Genomic DNA, 23,886 nt, shown 5'->3' with positions numbered 1-23,886 from the left:
TATCTGTTGTTGGGTTGTAGACTATCCGAAGGATGAAGAAAATTCAGATTCCAGTGACTCGACCAGCCCCTGAACCAGTGTCTGAAAATGAGGACGATAGCTATGATGAAGAAATCCGTGATCCAAGGAGCAGCCGTGGTGGTCCAAGTGCCAGCAGAAGGCACGAGAAGAGCTGGGTACGAGATAGGAGCGCCAGCAGGGAGAGAAGCTTATCACCAAGGTCAGACAGGAGGTCTGTCACTTCCAGTCAGCCTGCAAAACCCACCAAAGTAACACTGGTGAAATCCAGGAAAAATGAAGGTAACTTAGACGTTATTCTCTTGCTGAAACATTGGCTGGTTTTTAAATGCCAACTGCTTCAGTCAGTGCTGTGTTAAGGGTTTCGTGGGCTGAATGAACAGTGCTCTTGCCAGTTTGTTTGCCCATTTTAACCAGTAGCTAGCTGAAAACTTAAACTGCTGGTTGTATTTCTGGTGGTATTTTTCATGTTCCAAAATACGTGTTCTTAATTAAGAGAAAAGTATTAAGTATTAAACAAATCCCAGCTGTGCAGCTGACATCTGGTAGTCAGCAGCTGTACACCTACACTTTAGCTGAGTCTTCAGGGGCTGTCTTGTTTGAAAGAGAAAAAATTGTAGGTAGCATCTAAATTAAACTATTGAACAACAGCTCTGATTATAGGCAGAGTTAGAAAAAGAGACTGATATAGTGGTAAATCTATAACATAATTCCACTACAGCCCTTTGCATGCCAAGTTCACTCTCCTCTTTGTGTTTCCTGTGTTAATGTTGTAAAAAGCAGTGTTACAAAACTCCAGATACCTCCCTCTTTTTTTTTTTTTCTACTGTAACTTCATCAGTTTTCTGTTTTCTTTTATTGCTGTTATATAAAGAGTATGGTCTGCGGTTGGCAAGTCACATATTTGTGAAAGAAATATCACAGGATAGCCTGGCAGCAAGAGATGGCAATATTCAGGAAGGAGATGTTGTACTGAAGGTACAGTATATGTGGTGTCTGTTCGAAGGCAAAACTTATTGATATAACTCTTAGAATTGGCTATGTCAATATCATAATTATTGTTAGTAGATGATGTGTCTTTTTTTTATTACATTATTTTGAAGGTCAATACATTTAAGCATAAATCAACCTCTCTTAGGAAAGCAAAATCGTTAAGCCTTGTGGTATTATTCCGTAGGACTTATTCAGATAAATAATGCCCAAATAAAGTATTCAGATAAAGTATTTGGAAGAGTATGAGGCTTTGACCCAACATGCTTGGTTATCCAGTATAATGGTGTGGAACTGTGCTGTTGCACAACACTAAGTTTGCCTTCAGGTTCATCCCCAGGGATTTTTGTGTTTCGCCCCATCCCTGGCAGAGTCCAAGGCAAGTGGCTTTGAGTAACCCGCTCTCATGGAAGGTGTCCCTGTCCATAGCAGGGGACTTGGAACTGGGTGGTCTTTAAGGTCCCTTCCAACCTGGACCATCTATGATTTTTAATTCATACTAACAATTTTTATTTCAATACATTGCTGTGAATGTGTCAGGTGAAGGAAAACATACTATTCCTTACTCTGAGTATAACAGTGCTCGTTCAAAACACATACCTAATCCTTTAAAAGTTTCTTATTAGTGGTAGAAGCTTCGACTTTGAAAGATGAAAATAATTTTCTATGTTGTATTTTGGATAAGCCCAATAGTCTTCCATTGTATTATGGTAATTTGATAAATATCTCTAACTATTTCTAAATATCATCAGACAAAACACCACTGTCTTTGCTGGCGATTTGCTGGAGTTTTTTTAGTAAATTTATATCTGGTTTTTTCTTGCTCTATTCCAGATAAATGGCACAGTGACGGAAAATATGTCCTTAGCAGATGCCAAAACACTAATAGAAAGGTCCAAAGGCAAGTTGAAGATGGTTGTTCAGCGAGATGAACGAGCCACACTGTTGAATGTCCCTGATCTTTCTGACAGTATTCATTCTGCTAATGCTTCAGAAAGAGATGGTGAGTATGAAACCTTGATTTCTAAAGAGAAAAGAATTCCATGTGTTGTCAAGATGTGAAATACCTAAGTGGGATGAGAGAGTTGGGGGGGGGGGAGAAGAGTTAGGAGTGAGACTGTCATGTGGGTAAATTTTTGTTTGAATATGATTGAAATCCACACCTTTAAAAACAGTGGAGAAAAAGATACAGTCCCTATTCTTGTGATTGTTCTTTCAGGTTTATTAAGTTTAGGTTTTTTTGTAATAATAAGCATAGATTTAACATCTTCATAAAAATTCTCTGCAAAAGCTTATTCCCATTTGAGCAGGTCACACCACCATTTAAATTACAATCATTTCATGAAAAAACAACTTTTATTTAACAGACATCTCAGAAATTCAGTCGCTGGCATCAGATCATTCCAACCGATCACATGACAGGCCTCGCCGCAGTCGTTCACGATCTCCTGACCAGAGGTCAGAGCCTTCAGACCATTCCAGACATTCTCCACAGCAGCCCAGCAACGGCAGGTGATGGCAGCATTGTATGATTTTTAAATCAACTATTTAATGTGATATATATAAGTTGTAGGAGTGCTTGGATTTATGTGATGTAACAGATATGATGGAGAACTATGAAGGTAATATGACGTTGTGTCAAGAGATGCAGCTGGTAATGATCCAGTTTTTTTAGACCTGAGAAATTGAACCTTTCTTCGGTGTTGTAACTTTTTAAAATGTGGTTGTAAGCATGATTCTATGAAAGATAGCGTAAGTTTGATAATTATATGTGTTATTGAATAACATGCAGTTATATTGTGGTTTCAGAAAGCAGTTGGCTGCAAGGAGATTTGAGATGACATGTATTAAAATTCCTATTGATTGTTCAGCCTGGGTAAACTTGTTGACATCTTGCTTTGTTTAGGCATAGGATTTTTATTTTCCTCACTAGCCTTCTTTAAAAGTTATGTTTCTGAATACATTTGATCCCTACAAAATAAGGTATATTGCACAGCAGAATTACCTTTTACGGTGTAGCTTTTAATATTTGAACCTGGTAATGGGACATTGATGATAATTCTTTAGTAGGTGAGTCTAATTTTATACAAATTCAGAGAGAAGTAATGTACTATATGGTTTGGAATTTCCTCTTCTGCCATGTGGAACTTTAATCTTGAATAACAAATCTGTCCTGTTTTGCATTTCCACAGTTTGGAAATAGACAATTTACTGAAATAGTTTCAGTATTGGAGTTCAGATTCTACTAGATACTTGTAAGAGAAGTTTATCTTCTGAGTGCTCATGGTGGAGCAGTAGTTAAAATTGTCTATGCAAATTTGAATTCCGAGCCTCTATTTGAAGATTTTTAGATGCTGTTCAGAAACTCTAAAAAACCAAATTGCAGCTGACTGTTTTATAAAATCAAGATATACTTGATAGCTTATTAATAACGTCTGGTTTGCCAAAAGGAAAAATAACACACCTTCAAGGCTTTTAGAATCTTTTAAGGGTTAATGAAACTGCAGGACATGTAGACCTGCTTGGGGTTATAGATTACATACGGTTCTGCTTCTCTTCTGTGTATATTGTTTGGAAGGACACAAGGCATGAAAGCTTGTTTTGGGGTAGGAACTCCATATTAGTGGGAAAAACTTAAAAGCAGGGTGCCAGAGGCAGGGGTTTGATTGTGAAGGTTGTGAGATCTCTGTCATATTTAAAACCTGTATGTCTTGACATGCATTTCCAGTGCAGACTGAAAGGGCTTGTGGAGGGAGGAACATAAAGAACATCTATCAAAACTCTGACTATGACTAACTTAGCCTAGTGTTGATGCTTTCCAGTCCTATTGCAGTGGTTCAGGTAGATGGTCACTTCCTCCTTATGGACCACACTGTTGGAAGAATTAAATCCTTCCCAAGAAGGAACTTTGAAGTTATCTCAACTCTGAATGCATCCGCTCTATCTTCTTTATGAACAAGAGCTACTTTGGCATGGCATGATTTCCTGTTTGACATCTCTTTCAAAATCAGAAAGTCTGGGCCCTGAGCCACATAAAGAAAAACATGTTGAGAGCAACTTCTCTTTGTAGTGGTTGTTTGTGCAAGTTCAAATCTACTGTACAATCAAATTAGTTGTGTCTACTTAGTGTTTTTAAAATTTGGTGGAAAATCTGAAGGAAGAAAAAGGCTTGAGAACAAGCTGAGGAAGAAATGTACAAAAAGTCTTCCAGCTGATCTTAAGATATTAAAATATGTATTGAAGATAATGAGTCTTTATTTAGACCCTGTTCTGCCAAGTGTTTGTATGTTAATGAGGAGGGAAATTCCAGGGGAATCCTCTTACTCCTTTCATACAAGCTTAACTATAGACTGACACTTCCGGGTGTGCACTAGAGTACAGAAATCTGCCAGCAGACTTGCTTCAGTACTGCTTTGGCGTCTGGCAGAGTCATCAGTGTTGTTCACCTCTCAGTATTCTGTACCAGTATATACAGCAGTGTGCTTGCAATTTTCCTCTATATAGAATTTCCATAACAGGTGCTATTTGAGCATTCAGTCAAATAATTAAATAGCACTTGTAGTTTTCTTTAGTCCAAAGAAAGTTCACAGCTTTCTCTTGAACAGTCTTTTTTAAAACTCAAATTCTAAAACATTTGTTGTAATTTACTAATAGAAATAGCTAATTGGGCTTTGTATAACCTGTAAAGAGCTATACTTAAAAAGCTAGAATGAGCAACAGAATTCTTTGTACTCTGAAGTTGGAGAGTATTTTGGGTAAAGTATCATGTATCCTTTCTTAACTATCTGGTCTTCCTGCCGGCAGGAACAAGTTGTTGAGCTGGATAAGCTTTTGGTGTGACCTATCCTAAAAATGGGCATTTAAAGTCAGGTGCTGCCAAGCCTGCCAGATACATCTCTGGGCTGCCCTTTACTACTTGAAAACCTGCTTGGGAACTCTGTACACACTTCCTCACCTGGTACTGGGAAAGCAAAAATGTCCTCTGATATGTTCAACACTTCAACCTCAGCAAGAAAGATGTGGTAGCTTGAAGAAATCACTGTAGAGGTCATTATTATTTCTGGAAGGATGAGGTTGACTTCTGTAATACAGTTGTCAATTCATATGTAGCGTGACAGATTGGTTCTATCCATTTTCAAAACAAGCTGAAAAACTGGAATATAGGACAAAAATCAACCCTATTATGGATGTCTTTAGGAAGATACCACTTGGTTCTTACTCTTCTCTGCTACATAGTTTGAGATGTGCTGAAAACACATTTGGGAAGAGCCTGCAAATTCATATTTTTTGTAACTTTTTCTGTACAAACATTCTGTGTGTTGAGGTAATTGTATTTTTTTCTGCAGTGGTAGCTAACAGTGAATGGCACTAATGTGTAGCTAACTGCATTTTGTTATTTAAAAGTGCTTCTGTTAAACATACTTTAAAAAAAGATATCAGGGGGAGGAAGTGAGGTAAAAGGGGCCCTGACACAGCACAGATGCTAAACAATAGTGTCACGGTGCACACAATGAGCAACACTTTTGTCTCCTGGGAAGTGCAGCTGTCAGTTTTTAACAAGTTTCCATCTCCTAGAACCAGTAGCAGCATCAAGTTGTTTCCTGTATCATCTAGCAGTGTGAAATATTCAGTGCTTACTGGACAATTTAGGCAAAGTCAAGAAAAAAAAATTACTCTTCTGCTGTTCCGATGATTCCTATTTGTTCTATCACAATTCTGTTTCTATCAGCTTTTTCCCACTGAAACTGTCATGCCTTAGGTAGAGTAGACCTGACCTTTTGCAGGCATTTGGGTTGGCAGGGTGTATTTGCCTACACACACAGCACTAGCCCGGTCTAGGAGCCTACTGCTTCAGCCACTTACCTGACTATTTTGGGCCTGTGCCCACCAGTGTCTGTATTTTAGTGAGGTATTTACACTCTCTTGATGTATGCAGGTGTAAAAGCAGTATAAAACTATACTGGGTTTGGACTGTGTGAAGAGGAAATGTAAAATTAATTTTGTCTTTGTGTAGTAATGCATTAATTTTGGCCTTTTTTTTTAAAGGAAGACAGATACTACAGTTTTGGAATAGTGCTTCTTTAAAATGTTGGGAGATGCTTGGAAACAGGTAGAGAGGGCTCATGGGGGAATTTACTGTAATATCTCATTAACTAGTGCTCATTACCCAAAAATCTTTGGGGAGTGGAATTAGTTGTAGCTTACACTACCACATGACATCTTTGTTTCTAGAATGCTTAGCATTCATTTAAATAGCTAAATGTATGTGTCTGTTTTTAACAAGCTGGGAGCTATTTTGGAGGGAATGAGGAGTCCAGTCATGTTTTAGTCTAGTGCTGAAAGTAAAATACATACCCTTTAAGCTTATCCACCTAAACTGGAAATCTGAAAGAGGAATAAGAGAACTTTTATGAGTGATGTTTAGGAATGAAGTAGAAGGATAAATGCTTACTTTTCATTTTGTTACATATAATGGTTTTAGCATCATTTTAATGAACTCTAGAAGCCCAAAAAAGGGGGGTTATCTGGATAAAGGCATAAATAAAGGATTTTTAAAATTAAACTGCTATGTTTACAATGCAAGGGGTGCTTTTCCAGCCTGTTGTGGTGATTAGAGTATTTTTCTGTATTCTGTTTTGTTTAGGTGCCTTCAGGCACACAATTTTAAAACTGGCAGAGGAGTGCACTCAGAAGTTGTAGTATGTCTTGCCTGAGTAGCTAAGCTTTGTTTCTTACATTTTAAACTTCATATTGCTGCAGGAAAGCATGTTCTGCTTGTATTTCAGTTTTTGCATTTCTTTTATTCTTTCTTGCACATCTTGGATGAGTAGACTTGCTGGAATCTGTTTTCTGAAGTCATATTTCCCACTCTTGAAGTATCATTTCTGATTGGGATAACCAGTCTTAGCTTTGTATGATGGGTTTTTTGATGCATTTGAGCTTTATGGACAGTGATGCTCATTATTGCCTAGTAGCACCATCTAGCTGTTGGTAATGCAGAATTCTCCTTTTTTCCTCAGCATAGACCTCTCCTTTTTGACAGCAGATGTTCTTGTACCTATTGACGAAACCATCATTATGTTTGAGGAAATACCTTTTTTCCCCTTCTTGGCAATTAAGTCTGATGTTATATAAAAACTGGGATTTGGGTCTGTCTTCTCTCAAATATTCTTAATATCTGTGCTTATTTGCCAACTCCCAGGAAAAAACTTTCTAGCTCATTATTAGCGTTCATCTGTTCCAAATCTATGAAATGTTTTGCTGTTCAGCAGGTAGCAGTGCAGTGGTTAACATTTCAACATGCAGCACATGTTCTGTTCAGTTTTGCTATGGGACGGTTGGTAGCTCTACCTCTATACAACTATATAAGAATACCTGATCTTTTGAGCTCAAGGAATAGCAATTATGTTCTTTAGAACATAACATTGCTTTCATAATTTAAAGACCAAGAGACATTTCTTTATTTTCTTATTTTAACATGTCTTAAATGCCTTTGTTCTACACTATAAGCATATATAGGAAATGCGTAAGAAGCAGCAAGTTGTCTTCTTACTAAAGTGTGTGGATGACTGAGTGTATGAGAAGCACTCTCTTCTTGTAACAGATGGATTGAAGGCCTCATCCTCTCTGAAAAGTTGAGAAGTCAGGGACATGTTTGTGTTATACTTTTTATCTTTGCAAAGCCCTGCCAAGACCCATACCAGCAGCACTTTTGTTGCGGGGCAGCTGACACACAAAGGAGCAGATAAATTAGCTTGTTCATAGCAAAGCCTAAGACTTAAGTCTAAAAATCCATGATTTCCACAGGAAGGGGTGAGAAAAAGATCATTGTACTCGCTCTTCTTCCCTTTGCTTCTCAATTCCTTGTATAGCTTTCAATATACAGCACTTAAGTGCTTGAAGCAGAGAGCAGTTTTTGTCACCATGTACTGCTGCTTTCTAAATAGCCACATCTAGAGAAGTCTAACATGGAATTAGGGACAAAACACTTGGATTTAGAAACAGTAAAGATTTTTAATAATGTGATAGTTTAAGAACAAAATTTTGTTAAATAGTAATGGTAATTCTTTGCCCTCAACTTTATGAATTAAAGTATTTATTCTTTAGGCCTAGTATACTGAGATCATAGAAACAGTTCTGTATGCAGAGTGGAATATTTTTTTCCAATATAGTCTTCGAAGCAGAGAAGATGAGAGAGTAACTAAACCGGGAGCTGTCTCTACACCGGTAAAGAATGCAGATGATACTTCTAAAACTGTGGAAGAAGTGACAGTCGAGAGAACTGAAAAACAAACTCCACCACTACCAGGTAAAAATATTTTAATATATTAATCATGATATTGTTGAGAAAGGATGACCAGTAAAGATTTTATGCCATTGCGTATTTGTGGAATGATTTCTAAAGTCTTAGAAAAAGTCCTAATTATTTTTATTTCTGAATACGAACAGTCTTTTTAACCATAATCCCATTTATATTTTAAAAGTTTTGCTCCTGAAAACCTAAGCTGTGGAGCCTGTCCATTGTAAAGGAGTCAATAGGGTTGTAGTTATAGGTGATGCTTGTGAAAAGCTCTTTTGGTTTCTCAAGCAAGGTTAAAATCGGTCATTTCTGAGTGTTCAGCAATAAACTTTGTCTTATGGGTTACTGTAGCAGACTATATTTATAATAAGGATGTAGTTAAGCCTGTTTAGAACTACTGTTCCCAAGATACAACTCAGAACACTCCGAGATACTTTGTTCACGTCACACTTCATAACTACAGTCACAGACCGCGAAGGCAGTACATCTAATAAAACCAGAACAAAATCTCATTCCTTTTTCCCAAAAGGGAAGGATAAGCTAAATGGCAACAGATAAAAGCCAGATGGTGTAACAAAGAAAAAACCGAAGATGGTACAGTGACAGGACACTGTTCCGGGCAGGCTGACTTGCAAGATTTTTGTTTACAGAATGAGGCACTTCAGTGAAATTACAAGTAGAGAAAAAGAAGCTGTGCAGATGGCTTAGAGGGAGCTGGGTTTGAAAGGCTGGATACAATGAGAAAAAACACATTCAAGCTTAAAAATATTTGAAGACTTAGGGGATAAGCAGTGACACTTCTGCATGTAGTATTCAGTAGATGAGTGAAGAACCGAAAGAGTTATGATATTGATGGACTCTTAAAGTTCTTAAAAATAAAAACACGTTTTCTGATACAGCAGCCATTGCTAAAAAATTGTCATAGGAGGTGACATTTTACAGTGGTGTTATGAAGATATGTAAATGAAGTAAGTTTATATTTGCCAAGATAGAAAAAGGATGTGGTAGTGAGATTAGAAAGATGAATTCTGTATTTCTGTAAGATACTGAAGATTAATAATTGGTGTAATACAAATCCAACCAGAATAGGAAACCCTTAAGAGGGTTCTTAATCCAAAGTAACGTACTAATAATTGGTCTGAGGGACTGGCAGGCAAGTAATAAGTACTGTGGGGATTTTATAGGTTGGTGGGGAAGGAGAAATACTCTATTCTTGAATGAATAGAATATACATGGAAGTACTTAGTTTGGGTGGGAGGAGTTCTAGGGCCAGTACATAAAGATAATATTTAATTAATAACCTCACAGAAAGTTCTAGGGAAGTGAGGATCTTTCAGAGACTGTAATGAAAATGTTAGAAAGGTCGTTGGCAGAATCTGTGACAGTTTGCTGCTTAGGCTAAGGGCAAGGACAAGATGACTGTCATAGTCGATGGTGTTGAAGAAGGGTAAAGGGGAGAGTATTTGTTCAGAGGAATCATCAGAGGCTTAGGCTAGGAAAGGGTCATTAAAGACTTAAAGGTAAATGCTTCATTATGGTATGGTAAGGACCAAAATCACATTTAGAAAAAGGCATTATTACCCAGTTGGTGCCTGAAATTCCTAATTTCAGACTAGTCTGTTCAGTGAATTTAAAGGAAGATGGCACAGTTGTTGGTAAGATAAGAGGTATTAGACTAGTTTGAAGCCAACCTTGTTTGAAATGAACTTTTCTCAAGCGTGCAGAGATCAGCCTTAAGTATAAATTCTTGTAATATGACCAAACACGTAAAACAGAGAAGAGCCCCTGTTGGTGCTCATTACAGAGGGAAGCCTGCAGGGGCAGTTTCCTCCAGGGACTCCAGAGAATCTCCGCAGCAGAACCATAGTAAGTGCATGTCTTTAAGAACCATTGACTGGACCAAAGTAAGCATTGGAATCTGTCAACTTCAAGGCATTGTAGTTTGAAAGTTTGTGGTATTTTCATTTCAAAAATTAAATTCTTGAAGGAAGAGAACCAAGGGAAAATAAGGAAGTTAAGTCAGATAAATTGAGGTTAGAAACAGAACGGTTGAAAGTTGTCTTTGGAGCAGGAAGCCTTCTAGTTCTTGTAGTTTTACAGTTTTCGGGGTACTTGATGAAGTACAGAGGAAGTTTAGGGACTTTTACTGAAGTAATAATTAGGCCAGTAAGCACACTGCTTTGAATGGCATGATAAGAGTGTCTTCTGTTGTTGTAAATTTCTAGAATTTCACTTTTTTGGATCTAGGCAGGATAGAGGAAGGCTACTGAAGAAGTCATGAACTAAGTTAAACTTTCTGGTCTTTAAATGACTGAATGGACATTAGAAATCTTTTGATATTTTAATAGAACCAAAGCCAGTGTATGCACAAGGAGGTCAACCAGATGTGGATTTACCAGTCAGCCCATCTGATGGTCCTTTACCCAATTCAACCCATGAAGATGGAATGCTTCGGTAATGTAACTCCAAATAAACTATTCAAACTGCCTGATCCTTGAGCAAATCAAACTTGTATCCAAAATGAGGAATAACCTGTATACATGGTCTGATGTCAAGTCCAACATGCTGTCCTGACACTTCTGTTGAGAAATATTAAGATGAAGACTTTAGATTTATTCCTGAGCCTTGTTGGCATTTATATTGTGTAATATACCATTTTAAAGTCTAGTTGTTTCTGTGGAAATGAACCATTAGAATGATCAACAGGTGAAAAGAATTTGCAGTTTTTGTTTCTCCCTGAGCACCCTCACCCCTTCTTCCCTGTCCCCATCTCCAAAGAGAGGAGAGATAGTATAGCATATACTTTACCTTTCATAGTAAGAAAAGAAATGAGTAAAGGTCACTGCAGAAACGTGCAATCTCCTAACGTGGAAATGAGTCTACTTCAACTGGGATCTCCTTTATGGACATTAGTGTACATGAGAATAGATTCTAGTTTGGTTTCATCTCAAATTCATGTTAATCTCTTCAGAGCCAAAATAGATCTGTACACCAGCACAACTCTTTAAATGGAAGAACATTTTTGAAAGAGAGTGTCAGTGTCTCACTTAAATCACTCTATGAATGTAAGACAAACAAACCCCACTAAACTAGTAAATACAGGTGGGTTTTTTTGAAGTGCTGCTAATGAGTGTTGTAATGCTGCAGTTGATAAGCAGTTAATGGTATGCATAGCTTAATACCCACTAATTGACTAATGGGCGGATTACTCCTTTGCATGTGTTCAGTTTCAAATTTACCAGAATATTTCATGCTATTAGACCTCTAAGTGGAATATTTTTTAAATCCCTAGGCCAAGCATGAAACTAGTAAAATTCAGAAAAGGAGATAGTGTGGGCTTGCGACTGGCAGGTGGCAATGATGTTGGCATATTTGTAGCTGGTGTTCTGGAAGACAGCCCTGCGGCGAAAGAAGGATTAGAGGAAGGGGACCAGATTCTAAGGGTATGTCAAAACCAGTAACAGTACAAGTGTTTTGTTGTGCCAAAGTAGGTTTTCTTTCTGTAGGATTGAATATGTTGCCTTCGTAGTTCACACAGGTTTTTTTCTGCATGTACTTATTAGATGACTTAATAGCAGCAAAGTCTTTTCTTACTCTGCTGTTGCTAGGAAGGTTAGTATGTTTTCTACATCAAAATTTATAGACTAATTCAGTTGATAAAATTGTTTGATTTCGTTAACTGCTGGGTGACTGAATTGTCAGAGAACTCTGCGGCTACTGATGTTTATGGGTGCTCCATAAAATTGAGTATAAAGTGAACAACTACCCATTATCCCAGAAGCTCTGCTTTTATTGAGAAATAAAGTGGGACTATTTAGAGGTACAAGAGGCATCTTGAGATACATGTAGTTGATGTGTATGTATGAAACTAAGAAAAAAATTGTAGAGATTGATTCAGATTTCCTGTTGTGTAGTTAAATCTCTGTAATAATGTTGTATGTTAAATCAAACTCATTACTTCATTGATACCAGGTAAATAATGTAGACTTCACAAATATCATCAGAGAAGAAGCTGTCCTTTTTTTGCTTGATCTTCCTAAAGGAGAAGAAGTAACGATTTTGGCACAGAAGAAAAAAGATGGTAAATATTTGTGTAATGGAAGTAATGTAGAAAACTGCTTGGAACAGAATTAAAAAGTCTAGTGAATGATGACTAACTGCTGACTTGAAGGAAGTGGGCACCTTAGACTATTAAGTTATTTTAGATTTGGAATCAGTCACTACTGCAAATGGACTAGAGACTGATATGATAACAGTGCAACCCCTCCCCCCAAAACCAAACAAACAAAACTCCAAACAAAAAAATTCATCAGAAATAACCCCTGGCATCTAAGAAAAGTATCGGCATTAAACCCTGGTGGAAGCAGAAGAGTCTGTAGTCTTACCATTGAAAATGAGTGATTAAACTGATGTGTTTGCACATACAAACTTCTTTCCTTGTAAGACTAATTCCTTCCAGGGCAACTGAATTAAGCTTGCACTTGCATCAAATTTTTGACTATGAAAGTTGAATTTATGTTAGTAGAGTTTTCTATGAATAGCTATGCTGCTTAAAATAGAGCAGCTCTGAGACATTAAGGCTTCTTGAATTAATACTGTATATTTACAACAAGGAGAACTAAGGTGAGGCATTGCTTTGAGTAATTTTTGTGACCGTTAGGACATGACTTGAACTTAAGTAACTCTTGATATTTGGGGATTTCTTTTTCTTTTTTCAGTTTATCGTCGCATTGTTGAGTCTGATGTAGGGGATTCTTTCTATATCAGAACTCATTTTGAGTATGAGAAGGAATCTCCTTATGGACTAAGTTTCAATAAAGGTGAAGTGTTCCGGGTGGTGGACACTCTTTACAATGGTAAACTGGGTTCGTGGCTGGCAATTCGAATTGGCAAGAACCATAAGGAAGTGGAAAGAGGTATCATACCTAACAAAAACAGGTACGATCTTAAAATTCTGCAGTTGCTGATTTAAAGCTACAGTTTTAAGTTCTGCATCTCTATAATGAATGATTGGACTTGTCTGCAGGGTGTGAGTTTATAGAACTGGTTCAGTCAGAAAAAGTGTCAAGTTAAAACAAATGGAAGTAAGATATCTGATCTCTGGATTTGCTTTTGACTCTGTACAATCTACAAATAAACTTTCTTTTTAATACAAGAGGCAAGGATATAGTAAGTTTTAGAAACGTGATATCAAACTCAGTAATTGTCTTATGCTTCCTAATACAGAAACAACAATAACTTGGTTCAGCTGGTAGTGGTGGGTTTGTTTTTGGTTTTTTTTTTTGAAGATGTAAGCTTGCTAGTCAAGCATTACTTCAGAACCTGACTTCCTTGATAACTGGGGTTTCTTGTCGTCTTAGAGCGGAACAACTAGCCAGTGTACAGTACACGCTTCCAAAGACAGCAGGAGGAGATCGAGCAGATTTTTGGAGATTCCGAGGTTTGCGAAGCTCAAAAAGAAACCTCCGGAAAAGCAGAGAAGATCTGTCTGCCCAGCCTGTTCAAACGAAGTTTCCTGCCTATGAAAGAGTTGTTCTTCGGGAAGGTATGACTTTACTCTTACTGCTGCACAGTACAGGTCTGTGTGGTTTGATTTAAAATAGCCAGTGTGGTTAAGAGTATCTTGCATTTGTTTTAAGCAACCAATATATCTTGACTTTTCTTTTACCTTCAATTCTAGCTGGGTTTCTCAGACCTGTAACTATTTTTGGTCCAATTGCTGATGTTGCACGCGAGAAACTTGCTAGAGAAGAACCAGATATCTTTCAAATTGCAAGTAAGTGTGAGATCAAGTTTTTCTGCAGTTAGGAAACAGAAGTTCTGCAGCTTTCTTTGGCTAAGTTGTTTCTACGTTATTACTTTAGTTAACATGTTTAACAAGACATTGACAATATAAAGGTACAGACTAAATGTAATCCACTGTATGGTTGCTGATAATGGTCTGAAGATAAAAGTAGCATTAGTTCTATTTAGAACCTTCTCAAATTTAATTTTATTTCTGCACCTTATTGTATTTCTAAGTGAAGTGCTTTTGTAAAGATATGATTGATTTTTTTTTTTTTTTTTTTAATGGCCAAGATGTGATTTTTTTTATGGGTAGATTTTCATGTATTACTTGGAATCAAATTTGAGCTCTGAAATGGTTTGTTTTGTCTTAATGAGGGAATGTAGAATGTGTTGTAAGCCTACAATAGATTTTAACTGTGTCCTCTTTACCAGAAAGTGAACCAAGAGATGCTGGTACTGATCAACGTAGTTCTGGCATTATCCGTCTTCACACTATAAAACAGATAATCGATAGAGTAAGTCTTTTATTGTTACTCTGCCTTTAACACCAGAAGAGTAAAACCAGTATAATGAAGTAAGGTGTTAGCTGTTTTAAATGTAGAATAATAACTGAGTGTGTTTGCTTTAACATTAACTTTCTCATCTTTCTGTTGACTAATTAAAAGACCCCATCACCTTCTCCATATTAATAACTGCAGCCTAGATATACTTCTAGGCTTTGTTCCAGAGAGTGTTCTCCTCTCTCCATTAAGGCTGTTTCGAGCTGTCTCCTATTTCACTTAAAGCCATAGTGCGACATAACAGCTAGAAATTGTTACTTTATTTATGGAGTTATTAGTCTTCCCCCACCCCAATGTACAGATTGATTACTTGACATCGGTTTTTTTGTGCAAGGACTAAGGGAAAGGGTTCTTTTATTTCCCTTCCTTAAAATGCTTAAAACCTTTAAGATTAGTTTATGATAAGAGGCTCACCTTTTAATTTCCTTACTTAAAAACAAGCTGGAAGCCTTTCAGGTACTTCAGTAGGAGGGGAGAAAAAGGCTATTGTAGCAGCAAAGTGGGTATACTTCATGCTGTGTGCTTGATTGCATTGAATGAAAGCTGGCCAAGTTTTGCATTCAGAATGAATTTTTATTTTTTTTAAAAGGAAGATGGAGGTGTGTGATGAGACTAGGTCTTATGTTTCAATCTTTGCTTTTTTTTTTTATTCAAAGAATACTAATAGGGCACTACTTACTTTTAGTTCAGTGCTCGGTTGCTTCGAGGAGATGTTTTAAAACGGGGAATTAAATATTAAATTGTTAGAGTTATGCAGTCAGTGCTAGAGTTCAAAAAGTATATGCTGATGTAGGCTGGTGTTGGAATTGGTTTGATTTCTTTTATTCTGATATTCAAATAGGAGAAGGATTTAAATCAATACTTTGAACCAATGAATTCTGTAAAGGTAATACAAAATAAATTTGTGGAGTATGTTTTAAAAAAATTGCCTGTAGTATATAAATGATTCACTTCCTTGCCTCTGTCCTTTTTATCACAACAGGACAAACACGCTTTATTAGATGTCACTCCTAATGCAGTGGACCGGCTGAATTATGCCCAGTGGTATCCCATTGTAGTGTTCCTAAATCCTGATTCTAAGCAGGGAGTAAAGACTATGAGAATGAGGTTGTGCCCAGAATCGCGAAAAAGTGCCCGAAAGCTGTATGAGAGAGCTCACAAACTCCGCAAAAATAATCACCATCTCTTCACAAGTAAGTAATTAGACATACTGGATTAGCATTTCTGAGAGGGAAAAGGAGGCAAGATGAGAGAGGCTTCTTCCTCCAGAATTTTCTGCAAATGGACTAATTCAAGCAGTGATTGACTTGTTCAGACTTCCCCATTCAATAACCAGTAGTTAATTGGTGTGTGCATCATTTGCATATGACTGCACAAATGTAAAACAATCTGAAAACTGAAAATAATACTTGTAACAGATCTGGTGGCTTTGCAGGATGATCAGCCAAAATCAAAATTCGAATAAAAAGGAAAACGATGGAACTTTTTTTTAACTTGGCTAAACTGAAGCCTCTTTTTATTCTGAGCTACTGTTAACTCAGTATTTCCTGTGGGATAAAACACCCCAAACCACATCAGGCCTTAAGGTTGCTTTGGATACTAGTATTTACATTACTATTTAAATCTCGTAGTTTTAACCTACCAGTTTATGTTGCTTTTATTATTCATGGTGCAGATCCTTCTCATAGTTCTGCAGAAATCATAAGTCAAACTAATCTACTGTACTTCTAGCTACCATTAACTTGAATTCAATGAATGAAGGATGGTATGGAGCTCTCAAGGAAGCAATTCAGCAGCAACAGAACCAACTGGTGTGGGTTTCAGAAGGAAAGGTAAGAAATTATGTGTTTAGAGAGAAATGACAAAACTTTATTTATGAGAGGTTTTTTGCTTTTTTTCATTGTAACTGGTATTACACATAGGGGCTGATGGTTGTGGAATGAAGCATATTTTTCTTCTTTCCTCCTCATTTTAACTGTCATTTGAAAATCTGAAGCAGTAATGCCTCATGGCTGTGCGAGCTGCTCAAAGCTGATTTGTCACTTCATTAGTGCAGTTATTCTGTTAAGGAGAGCTGTGCAGTTGTCCTTATGCATGTAGCAGTGTAGGAAGGGAGCATTTGCTCATTGCTGCTGTTAACTGGAGGATATATAATGCTTTGAACGCTTTGTGGGGGTTGGGTGTTTTTTTTTATGAAAGAACTTCTGGGTATTTTGCTGCCTGTGTGCATGGGGTTAGGATTGCCTGATGATGAATGATTTTTTTTTCACTAACAGAAAAGCAAATGGCGTATTCATGTTCTTTGACCTTTCTGAGAACTGTGTTCTCTCAGTTGTGAGAACACATGCAAAATCGCAAGTTGGTGTTCTATGTTTCCCACTAAAACTTCACTTACCTTCTCAAACTGCATGTTAACCTACCCACATTAGATCCATTCCTCTTGAACTGTTATCGAGTGAAATGCCAACTGTTTGCTTACTTGTAGCAAATGATGAATTGGCTATTGCTATGTGTTTCCTAATTAGATTTTAGCTCCTTTCACCTCCTTATATCTACCTTCAAAGTAACGATTCTGATATCATAATATCCCTCTAAAGTGCAGCTCTGTATCTTTCCAAACACTTTGATATTTGTGGACAGCATGCACTGTCCCCTCTCTTACACTCACAGTCATCTGACCCCTTAGTAAAACGATTGTAAGAGCTAGGCTGCAGTAAAGGCTTTTAGGTCTAAGTTTGACATCTTCGGTGATTGAAACCTCCCCTGATTTCTCCTCCCCTGCGATATTTAGAACTGCTGAATCTTCATACTTTTGCTGTGCTGCTGGATTTGGAATATAACTTAACTTTTTCACTACCAGACTTTGTCTTGTTCTGAACTACAATGTAGATGCATTCCATTTGTTCAGTTTTTAATTATTCGCAAAAAAAATTCCGATATTTACATTGGAAGAAAAAGAGGATTCTTTAAGAGGTATTTCAATAAATGTGTACTCTAATTTTGACACAGGCAGATGGTGCTACAAGTGATGACCTTGATTTACACGATGACCGCCTTTCTTACCTCTCCGCTCCTGGCAGTGAGTATTCCATGTACAGCACAGACAGCAGACACACGTCCGATTATGAAGACACAGACACAGAAGGGGGTGCTTATACTGATCAAGAACTGGATGAAACTCTGAATGATGAGGTTGGGACTCCTCCTGAATCTGCTATTACACGCTCTTCTGAACCGGTCAGAGAAGATTCTTCTGGAATGCATCATGAAGCTCAGACTTACCCTACTTACACATCTCAAGCTCAGCCACAGCCAAATCTCAGAATAGATTCTTCAGGGTTTAAAACCACTACTTCTCAACCGGTAAGAAAGCATTTTATATACTGACCATTTTATGCTTACTTCAGGTTGCAAGTTCTCTTGATCAAGAAATCTCCATTTATATTCTGCTTATCAGTGTCATGACTGCATACAAGCATCTGTCAACAGCAACAATATGTTACGATGAATTGGAGAATCAGCTTGCCCTGCCTGTTTTAGCGACTTATTTTGACAGGAGGGGGATTGAATGTTTTGCTTTTTTAATCCTCAACCTAATGAATTTCTGGAAGTGCTAGTGCATGATACTTTCAGTACATTTCATTCTACATTTAGCTGCATCAGTCAAAGCATCACTTAGATTATTTTAATATAAATCAAAAAGTCATGCATTGATTCAATAGCAGTATATTTAAAATATTTTAAACACTTCACAGAAAGCAGAAGCCTCACCTGCAGTCCCTTACCTTTCCCCGTCGCCTGAATCAAACCCTGCAACCTCATCAACCTCTGCAGTAAATGCTAATGTAAACCTAACTAATGTCAGACTGGAGGAGCCTACTGCTGCTCCTTACAACTCTTACCAACCACAAGCGGGCCCCTTAAGAACACCGAGTACTGAGGGAGCTCATATAGTGCTAAGAGATCAAGAGCCATCATCCTTATCGCCGCACATAGACCCAGCAAAGGTACCTGTGCCACATTGTTGCGCTGATTTCCTGCTGTACATCAAGCTCGCACATGATCTTTGTTTTGCCCTTATTTGAAGAATCCCTTCTAATTTTTTTTCCTGTGAGAGATCATGCAGGTTACCAAAAACAGTGCATCTAAATTGCTAAGCATCATCTGATGTTCTGTGTGCATAGCTTCAAACTATCCTTTTCGCTTCTCAAAAAGATGACTTCTTAAAAAAGACTGCATTCTGAATTTTGATTTTACTTGACCTGTGACTTTCTTAGCTTGACAATGTTCTGCTGTTAATGAGGCCTTGAGAAAAATCTTATTTCCTTAAAATTACACTGTTTTTTTGTATACTTTAAATTGAGCCAAATCATTGATCGTGCAGTTGAGTTGAGTTTGTTGGGTGACTTCTATGTACTTCCTCAGCAATGCTAGAACTATTAATTTGCAGATTTGACTTCCACTTTTTCCACATCCTGCAAAAAATTGTGTGCCCCTCCAAACATAAAACCCCAAAGATATGGCTATTACCTTTGTCTTTCCCTTTTAATCTACTGTTTTTGCTTAAAAATAGGACTGAAAGGGATCCCTTGAATCACCAAGTTCAACTTCCTGTGGTTACAAACAACTGCATCAAATTATTCTGCTTTTAAACTAAATGAAAGCCAATATTTAAAACTTAGATTTGTTTAAAATACTACATTTCAGATGCAGCTGCAGTTAGTTACTCTTCACTTTAATTGAGGAGTATGTCTCTCTTTAACAGGTATACCGAAAGGATCCATATGTTAATGAAGAAGCATCCAGACAAAGCTATGTCTTAAAACAGCCAACAATTAATCACCCAGTACAGAGACAGGAAAGAGACCCAAATCTGATCTATGAATCCCAGGCTCAGTATGCAGAAAAACAACCGAGTAGGGACTATGAACAGTCAACATACAGGTATGATTCTGCAAACTATGTAGATCAGTTTTCTCGTGGTTATGACCCTCGCCTACATTATGATGACCGTGTGCCTCCCTATGAGGAGCACTGGGCATATTATGAGGAAAAACAGCCCTATAACCAAACAAGAACAGCTTATGAAAACCAGCCTCCTCGGGATCTTGATTCCAGACAAAATATAGAAGAGAGCACAGACCGCAGCTATTACCCAGCACAACCTCGTTTTGAGGAACCCCCTGCGATGAGCTATGATGGCAGACCTCGCTATGAGCATGCACCCAAAAACTTCAGCTTACCACAGGTGCGATACGAAGATCAGCACCTGTGGGATATGACACGCACGGGAGATACAAACCAGAAGCTCAGCCATACCAGTCAGCCATATCTCGATCTCCAGAATCGAAGCAGTACTTTGAGCCACATATAAGGGGCTATGAACAAGGACCTTCTCAAGCTTACAATGCTAAAGCTGGACAATATGAGCCTTCTCATAGCACTTCAGGTGTTTCTCTTCCTCCTCCCCCTTCATCACAAACCAAACCAGAAGTTTTGCCTTCTAACAGTAAACCACTGCCTACACCACCATCTCTAGCAGAGGAAGAAGAAGATCCAGCCATGAAACCACAGTCTGTGCGAAGTAGGGTTAAGATATTTGAGAGGAGAAGATCCCCGTCTTTGGAAAAAATGAAAGACCCGAGTGATACATCAACTGTCAAGGTAAGTAATTTAAAGTTTTTAATTTCTTCTTTTTTGCTAATGGGACTCCATTGCAAGAAATAAGATACTGTCTTGGAAACAAAGCTTTACTGCTTATGAAATAGCCTCTTAGCAACCTGACCGGCATGTTTTAAAAGCAGAAACTGAGCACTTTTGTGAAAACACTGGTGGGGACCTTACCAATTCATCTTTTGCTAATATTTAGGAGGAAAGGAAGGCAGTCTTAGTTTTCTTGATCATGAAGAGCTTTATCTTTCAAAGTATTTGAATCTAAGAGAATATGCTGTGCTTCTCTTTACAGCCTCCGGAACTAGCACCTAAACCTGCGCTCACAAGTGTGAGTGGTCCAAAACCAACTTCTCAAAGCCAGTATGAGCACGAGAAAACAACTTACAGGTAGGTACACAACTGATTAAACTTAGTTTTCATTTTGGGATTAGAATATTCAGAAGCACATCTTAGTGGTTCAATTTGGAAACTGCAGATAGGAGTCAGTGTGTCAGTACGATTTCTGTGTCAACAGTAAAGCAAGGCACTGAATCAGTTCTCATGGGTGTAATTGCTGGGAAATGGGGGAAGGACATAATGTTTTTTCAGCATTTTTGGGGAAGAAGCATGTTAAGTATCTCCATGTTACTTTTTTCTATATTTATTTGTGATAATTAGAAAGTAAAACAAAAGGGAAAAGGTAAGGTCAAAGGGAAATAAGGATTTTCTTTCTTTATGGTGTGCCACAGCTGTCTAATTTTCATGCAATATAGGTAAAAAAGGCAAGGTGTACAATTATAAGAATGACATGCTCATTGTTTTATTACTAACTAGATTATAAAATAGAATTGTAATTCAGGTGTAATTACGCTTGTTCAACTGGGCAAGGCAACTGTATATTATTATTCTTGGTTAGGGCCCCAGAACCACAGAGACCTCAAGTGAAGCCACCTGAAGATATTGTACGTTCCAATCATTATGATCCTGAGGAAGATGAGGAGTATTATCGAAAGCAGCTCTCATACTTTGATCGCAGGAGTTTTGAAAATAAGCCATCTGCACAGGTCCCTGCCAGCCATCATCCTGAGCCCACGAAACCAATACACTCACAGAATCAGCTGAATTTCAGTAATTACTCGAAGTAAGTTTGGGTTGTTTTGTTTTGGTTTGGTTTTTTTAATTTGAAAAAGTAGGGAGGCATATAGGACTACAACAGAAATCCCACCCGTGTCAATGGATTTCCAGGGATTTCTGGTACTGAATTGAAATTTTGTGTTCATGAAGTCAGTTTCTCTGTTTAGATGTAGCTTTAGTTTGAAAACACATAACTGCATAATTTTGTTTTGGTAAATGAATAATTTTTGTAGGTTTCAGGACCTTCAAGGTGGTGTTTTTGCTTGCTACTTACTACCATGCAATCATAGAATTGTTTAGGTTGGAAAAGATCACTAAGTCCAACCATTAATCCAGCACTGCCAGGTTCACCACTTAAACCATGCCCCCAAGAACCACACCTACATGTCTTTTCATCTCCAGGAGTGATGATTTCACCACTTCCCTGGGCAGCCTGTTCCCATGTCTGATAACCCTTTCAGTGAAGACATATTTCCAAATATCCAACCTAAATCTCCTCTGGCACAACTTGAGGCTACTTCCTCTTGTCCTATGGCTTGTTGCCTCTGTGAAGAGACCTGACTACAACTTCCTTTCAGGTGGTTGTAGAGAGTGACAAGGTCTCCCCTGACCCCCCTCTTCTCCAGGCTAAACATCCCCAGCTCCTTCAGCCACTCCTGATCAGACTTGTGCTCCAGACCTTTCCCCAGGTCCATTGCCCTTCTTTGGACATGCTCTAGGACCTCAATGTCTTTCTTGTAGCGAGGGCCCCAGAACGGAGCACAAGTTTTGAGATTCCTCACCAGTGCCCAGTGCAGAGGGATGCAGTGGTCACTGCCCCGGTCCTGCTGGCCACACTATTGCTGACACAAGCCAGGTGCCTTTGGCCTTCTTGCCCACCTGGACTTATGTTCAACTGTGTTTGACCAGCACCCCTGGGGCCTTTTCCAACCTGTAGCTGCAGGGGGTTGTTGTGACCCAAGGGCAGGACCTGGCATTTGGCCTTGTTGAACCTCACACAATTGGCCCCAGCCCATGGATCCAGCCTGTCCAGATCCCTCTGCAGAGCCTTCCTGCCCTCCAGCAGATCAACACTCCCACAATTCGGAGTCATCTGTGAATTTACTGAGGGGGTGCAGTCAATGCCCTCATCCAGATCATTGATTGTGTTCTGTTAATGATCATAAACAGAATGTAACAAAATATTTCCTTAGTCTAATATGTAGTGCTTCAACATCTTTCAAAGCAAAGGTTTTGATTTATTGGAGTTCTATGTATGCATTTTTTTCTGCAGACAGGATTGTACAGGTTAGCCACGTTTGACATTAGGAAAATGAGCCTTTAGGGATATTGCTGAGGCCAGAATTTAATCTGTTAATGGAAACATCTGTTTCCTGTATTGTTTTGCTTCCTTGATTTGGAACATTTTGATACAGAAATTGTGTGAAAGCTCATGAACAGATTTAGCTCAGGTAAAGAGCTGGATATTTTGGAGGATACTTACGCAAACTTTGTGAATACTCTCCACAGTTACCTAAATTTGTTTTGATTCAAACTGTAACAAGGTGTTTTAGCTGTTACTGTGAAAAGCTATCTTGGCTTGCTGTGTGCAACCTGAAAATTGGGCATTTTTGAAGGCTTTTGTTGTATTACTGCTTGAAACATGGACTGTTCAGGTGAAGCTGAAAATCTGACAGCCTTAATGTAAATGAGATCTTTAGAGTGAAATAATAAATTAGCTGGCTAAAGTTTTATAATATCTAGTGTATGTGCAAGGTGTCTTTCATGTACTTGATACACTGTATTCCAGTGCTTGAAGGATTTGAGCTAGAACTAGGGAATCCTGTTCTTATTTGTTTGAACGTTGTCTGTGGTCATCCAGTGTCTGTCTTTGTGAACTGAGAATATTGGAATATTTCGAAAAGCTTGATAGGTTTTAAAGGTTTCACTTTTGTTTCTAATTAAGTCTACGTTGGGTAACTGTTTCTTATTCTGCTCTTTTATATGCTAAGAAAGGAATGCACATAGTAATCTGTAACCAGTTCTGATTCCCAATCAAGGATGTTCCTTATCCTTCCTTTTCACATGCCCAGTGTCTTTTGATGGAAAGATGAGGGTATAGCTGTCCTGCTCTCTGGGCATCATAGTCACAGACCTAAGAAAACTGTCTTGACTGGCCTCATTGCAGTAATTTAGAACATTCTACTCTCACATACAAACCTCAGTGTTACCCAGAGATGTTCCATTTTGATCTGTAGGCGTTGACTGTGTTGCCACTGTGAATGTAAGTCATGCTTTGGTAGAAGTGTTGTGAGCTTTCGTCAGGTGATTGTGAGGACTGAAATTCTTCAGATGGAAAGTGTTGTAAGCTTTGGTTGTACATTTGTTATTCTGCAGTGTTGTCACGCATGCTGAAAAGCATGAGAGAAGTACACAACTATTGAATTTTTGCTGCAGAACTGCTAA

The 23,886-nt window shown here is 38.1% G+C and overlaps 1 protein-coding gene across 1 annotated transcript in view; it reads left to right on the top strand.

Annotated features, from left to right (window-relative positions):
- TJP1 (tight junction protein 1) overlaps nucleotides 1–23,886 on the top strand; it is a 161,251-nt gene that overhangs the window by 124,668 nt on the left and 12,697 nt on the right. The window contains 20 exon segments of the mRNA XM_032699759.1: nucleotides 21–300; nucleotides 893–996; nucleotides 1,843–2,011; nucleotides 2,376–2,520; nucleotides 8,181–8,317; nucleotides 10,657–10,762; nucleotides 11,601–11,751; nucleotides 12,281–12,389; nucleotides 13,027–13,246; nucleotides 13,669–13,853; nucleotides 13,989–14,084; nucleotides 14,528–14,610; nucleotides 15,638–15,848; nucleotides 16,387–16,487; nucleotides 17,665–18,018; nucleotides 18,411–18,662; nucleotides 19,421–19,919; nucleotides 19,922–20,319; nucleotides 20,621–20,715; nucleotides 21,224–21,448. Coding sequence (XP_032555650.1) covers nucleotides 21–300; nucleotides 893–996; nucleotides 1,843–2,011; nucleotides 2,376–2,520; nucleotides 8,181–8,317; nucleotides 10,657–10,762; nucleotides 11,601–11,751; nucleotides 12,281–12,389; nucleotides 13,027–13,246; nucleotides 13,669–13,853; nucleotides 13,989–14,084; nucleotides 14,528–14,610; nucleotides 15,638–15,848; nucleotides 16,387–16,487; nucleotides 17,665–18,018; nucleotides 18,411–18,662; nucleotides 19,421–19,919; nucleotides 19,922–20,319; nucleotides 20,621–20,715; nucleotides 21,224–21,448 — 3,920 coding nt within the window.

The sequence above is a fragment of the Chiroxiphia lanceolata genome, chromosome 12 (assembly GCF_009829145.1).
Source record: "Chiroxiphia lanceolata isolate bChiLan1 chromosome 12, bChiLan1.pri, whole genome shotgun sequence".
Lineage (NCBI taxonomy): Eukaryota > Metazoa > Chordata > Aves > Passeriformes > Pipridae > Chiroxiphia > Chiroxiphia lanceolata.
The sequence above is the reverse complement of the archived record's forward strand: the minus strand, read 5'-3'. Positions and strand labels throughout refer to the sequence as shown.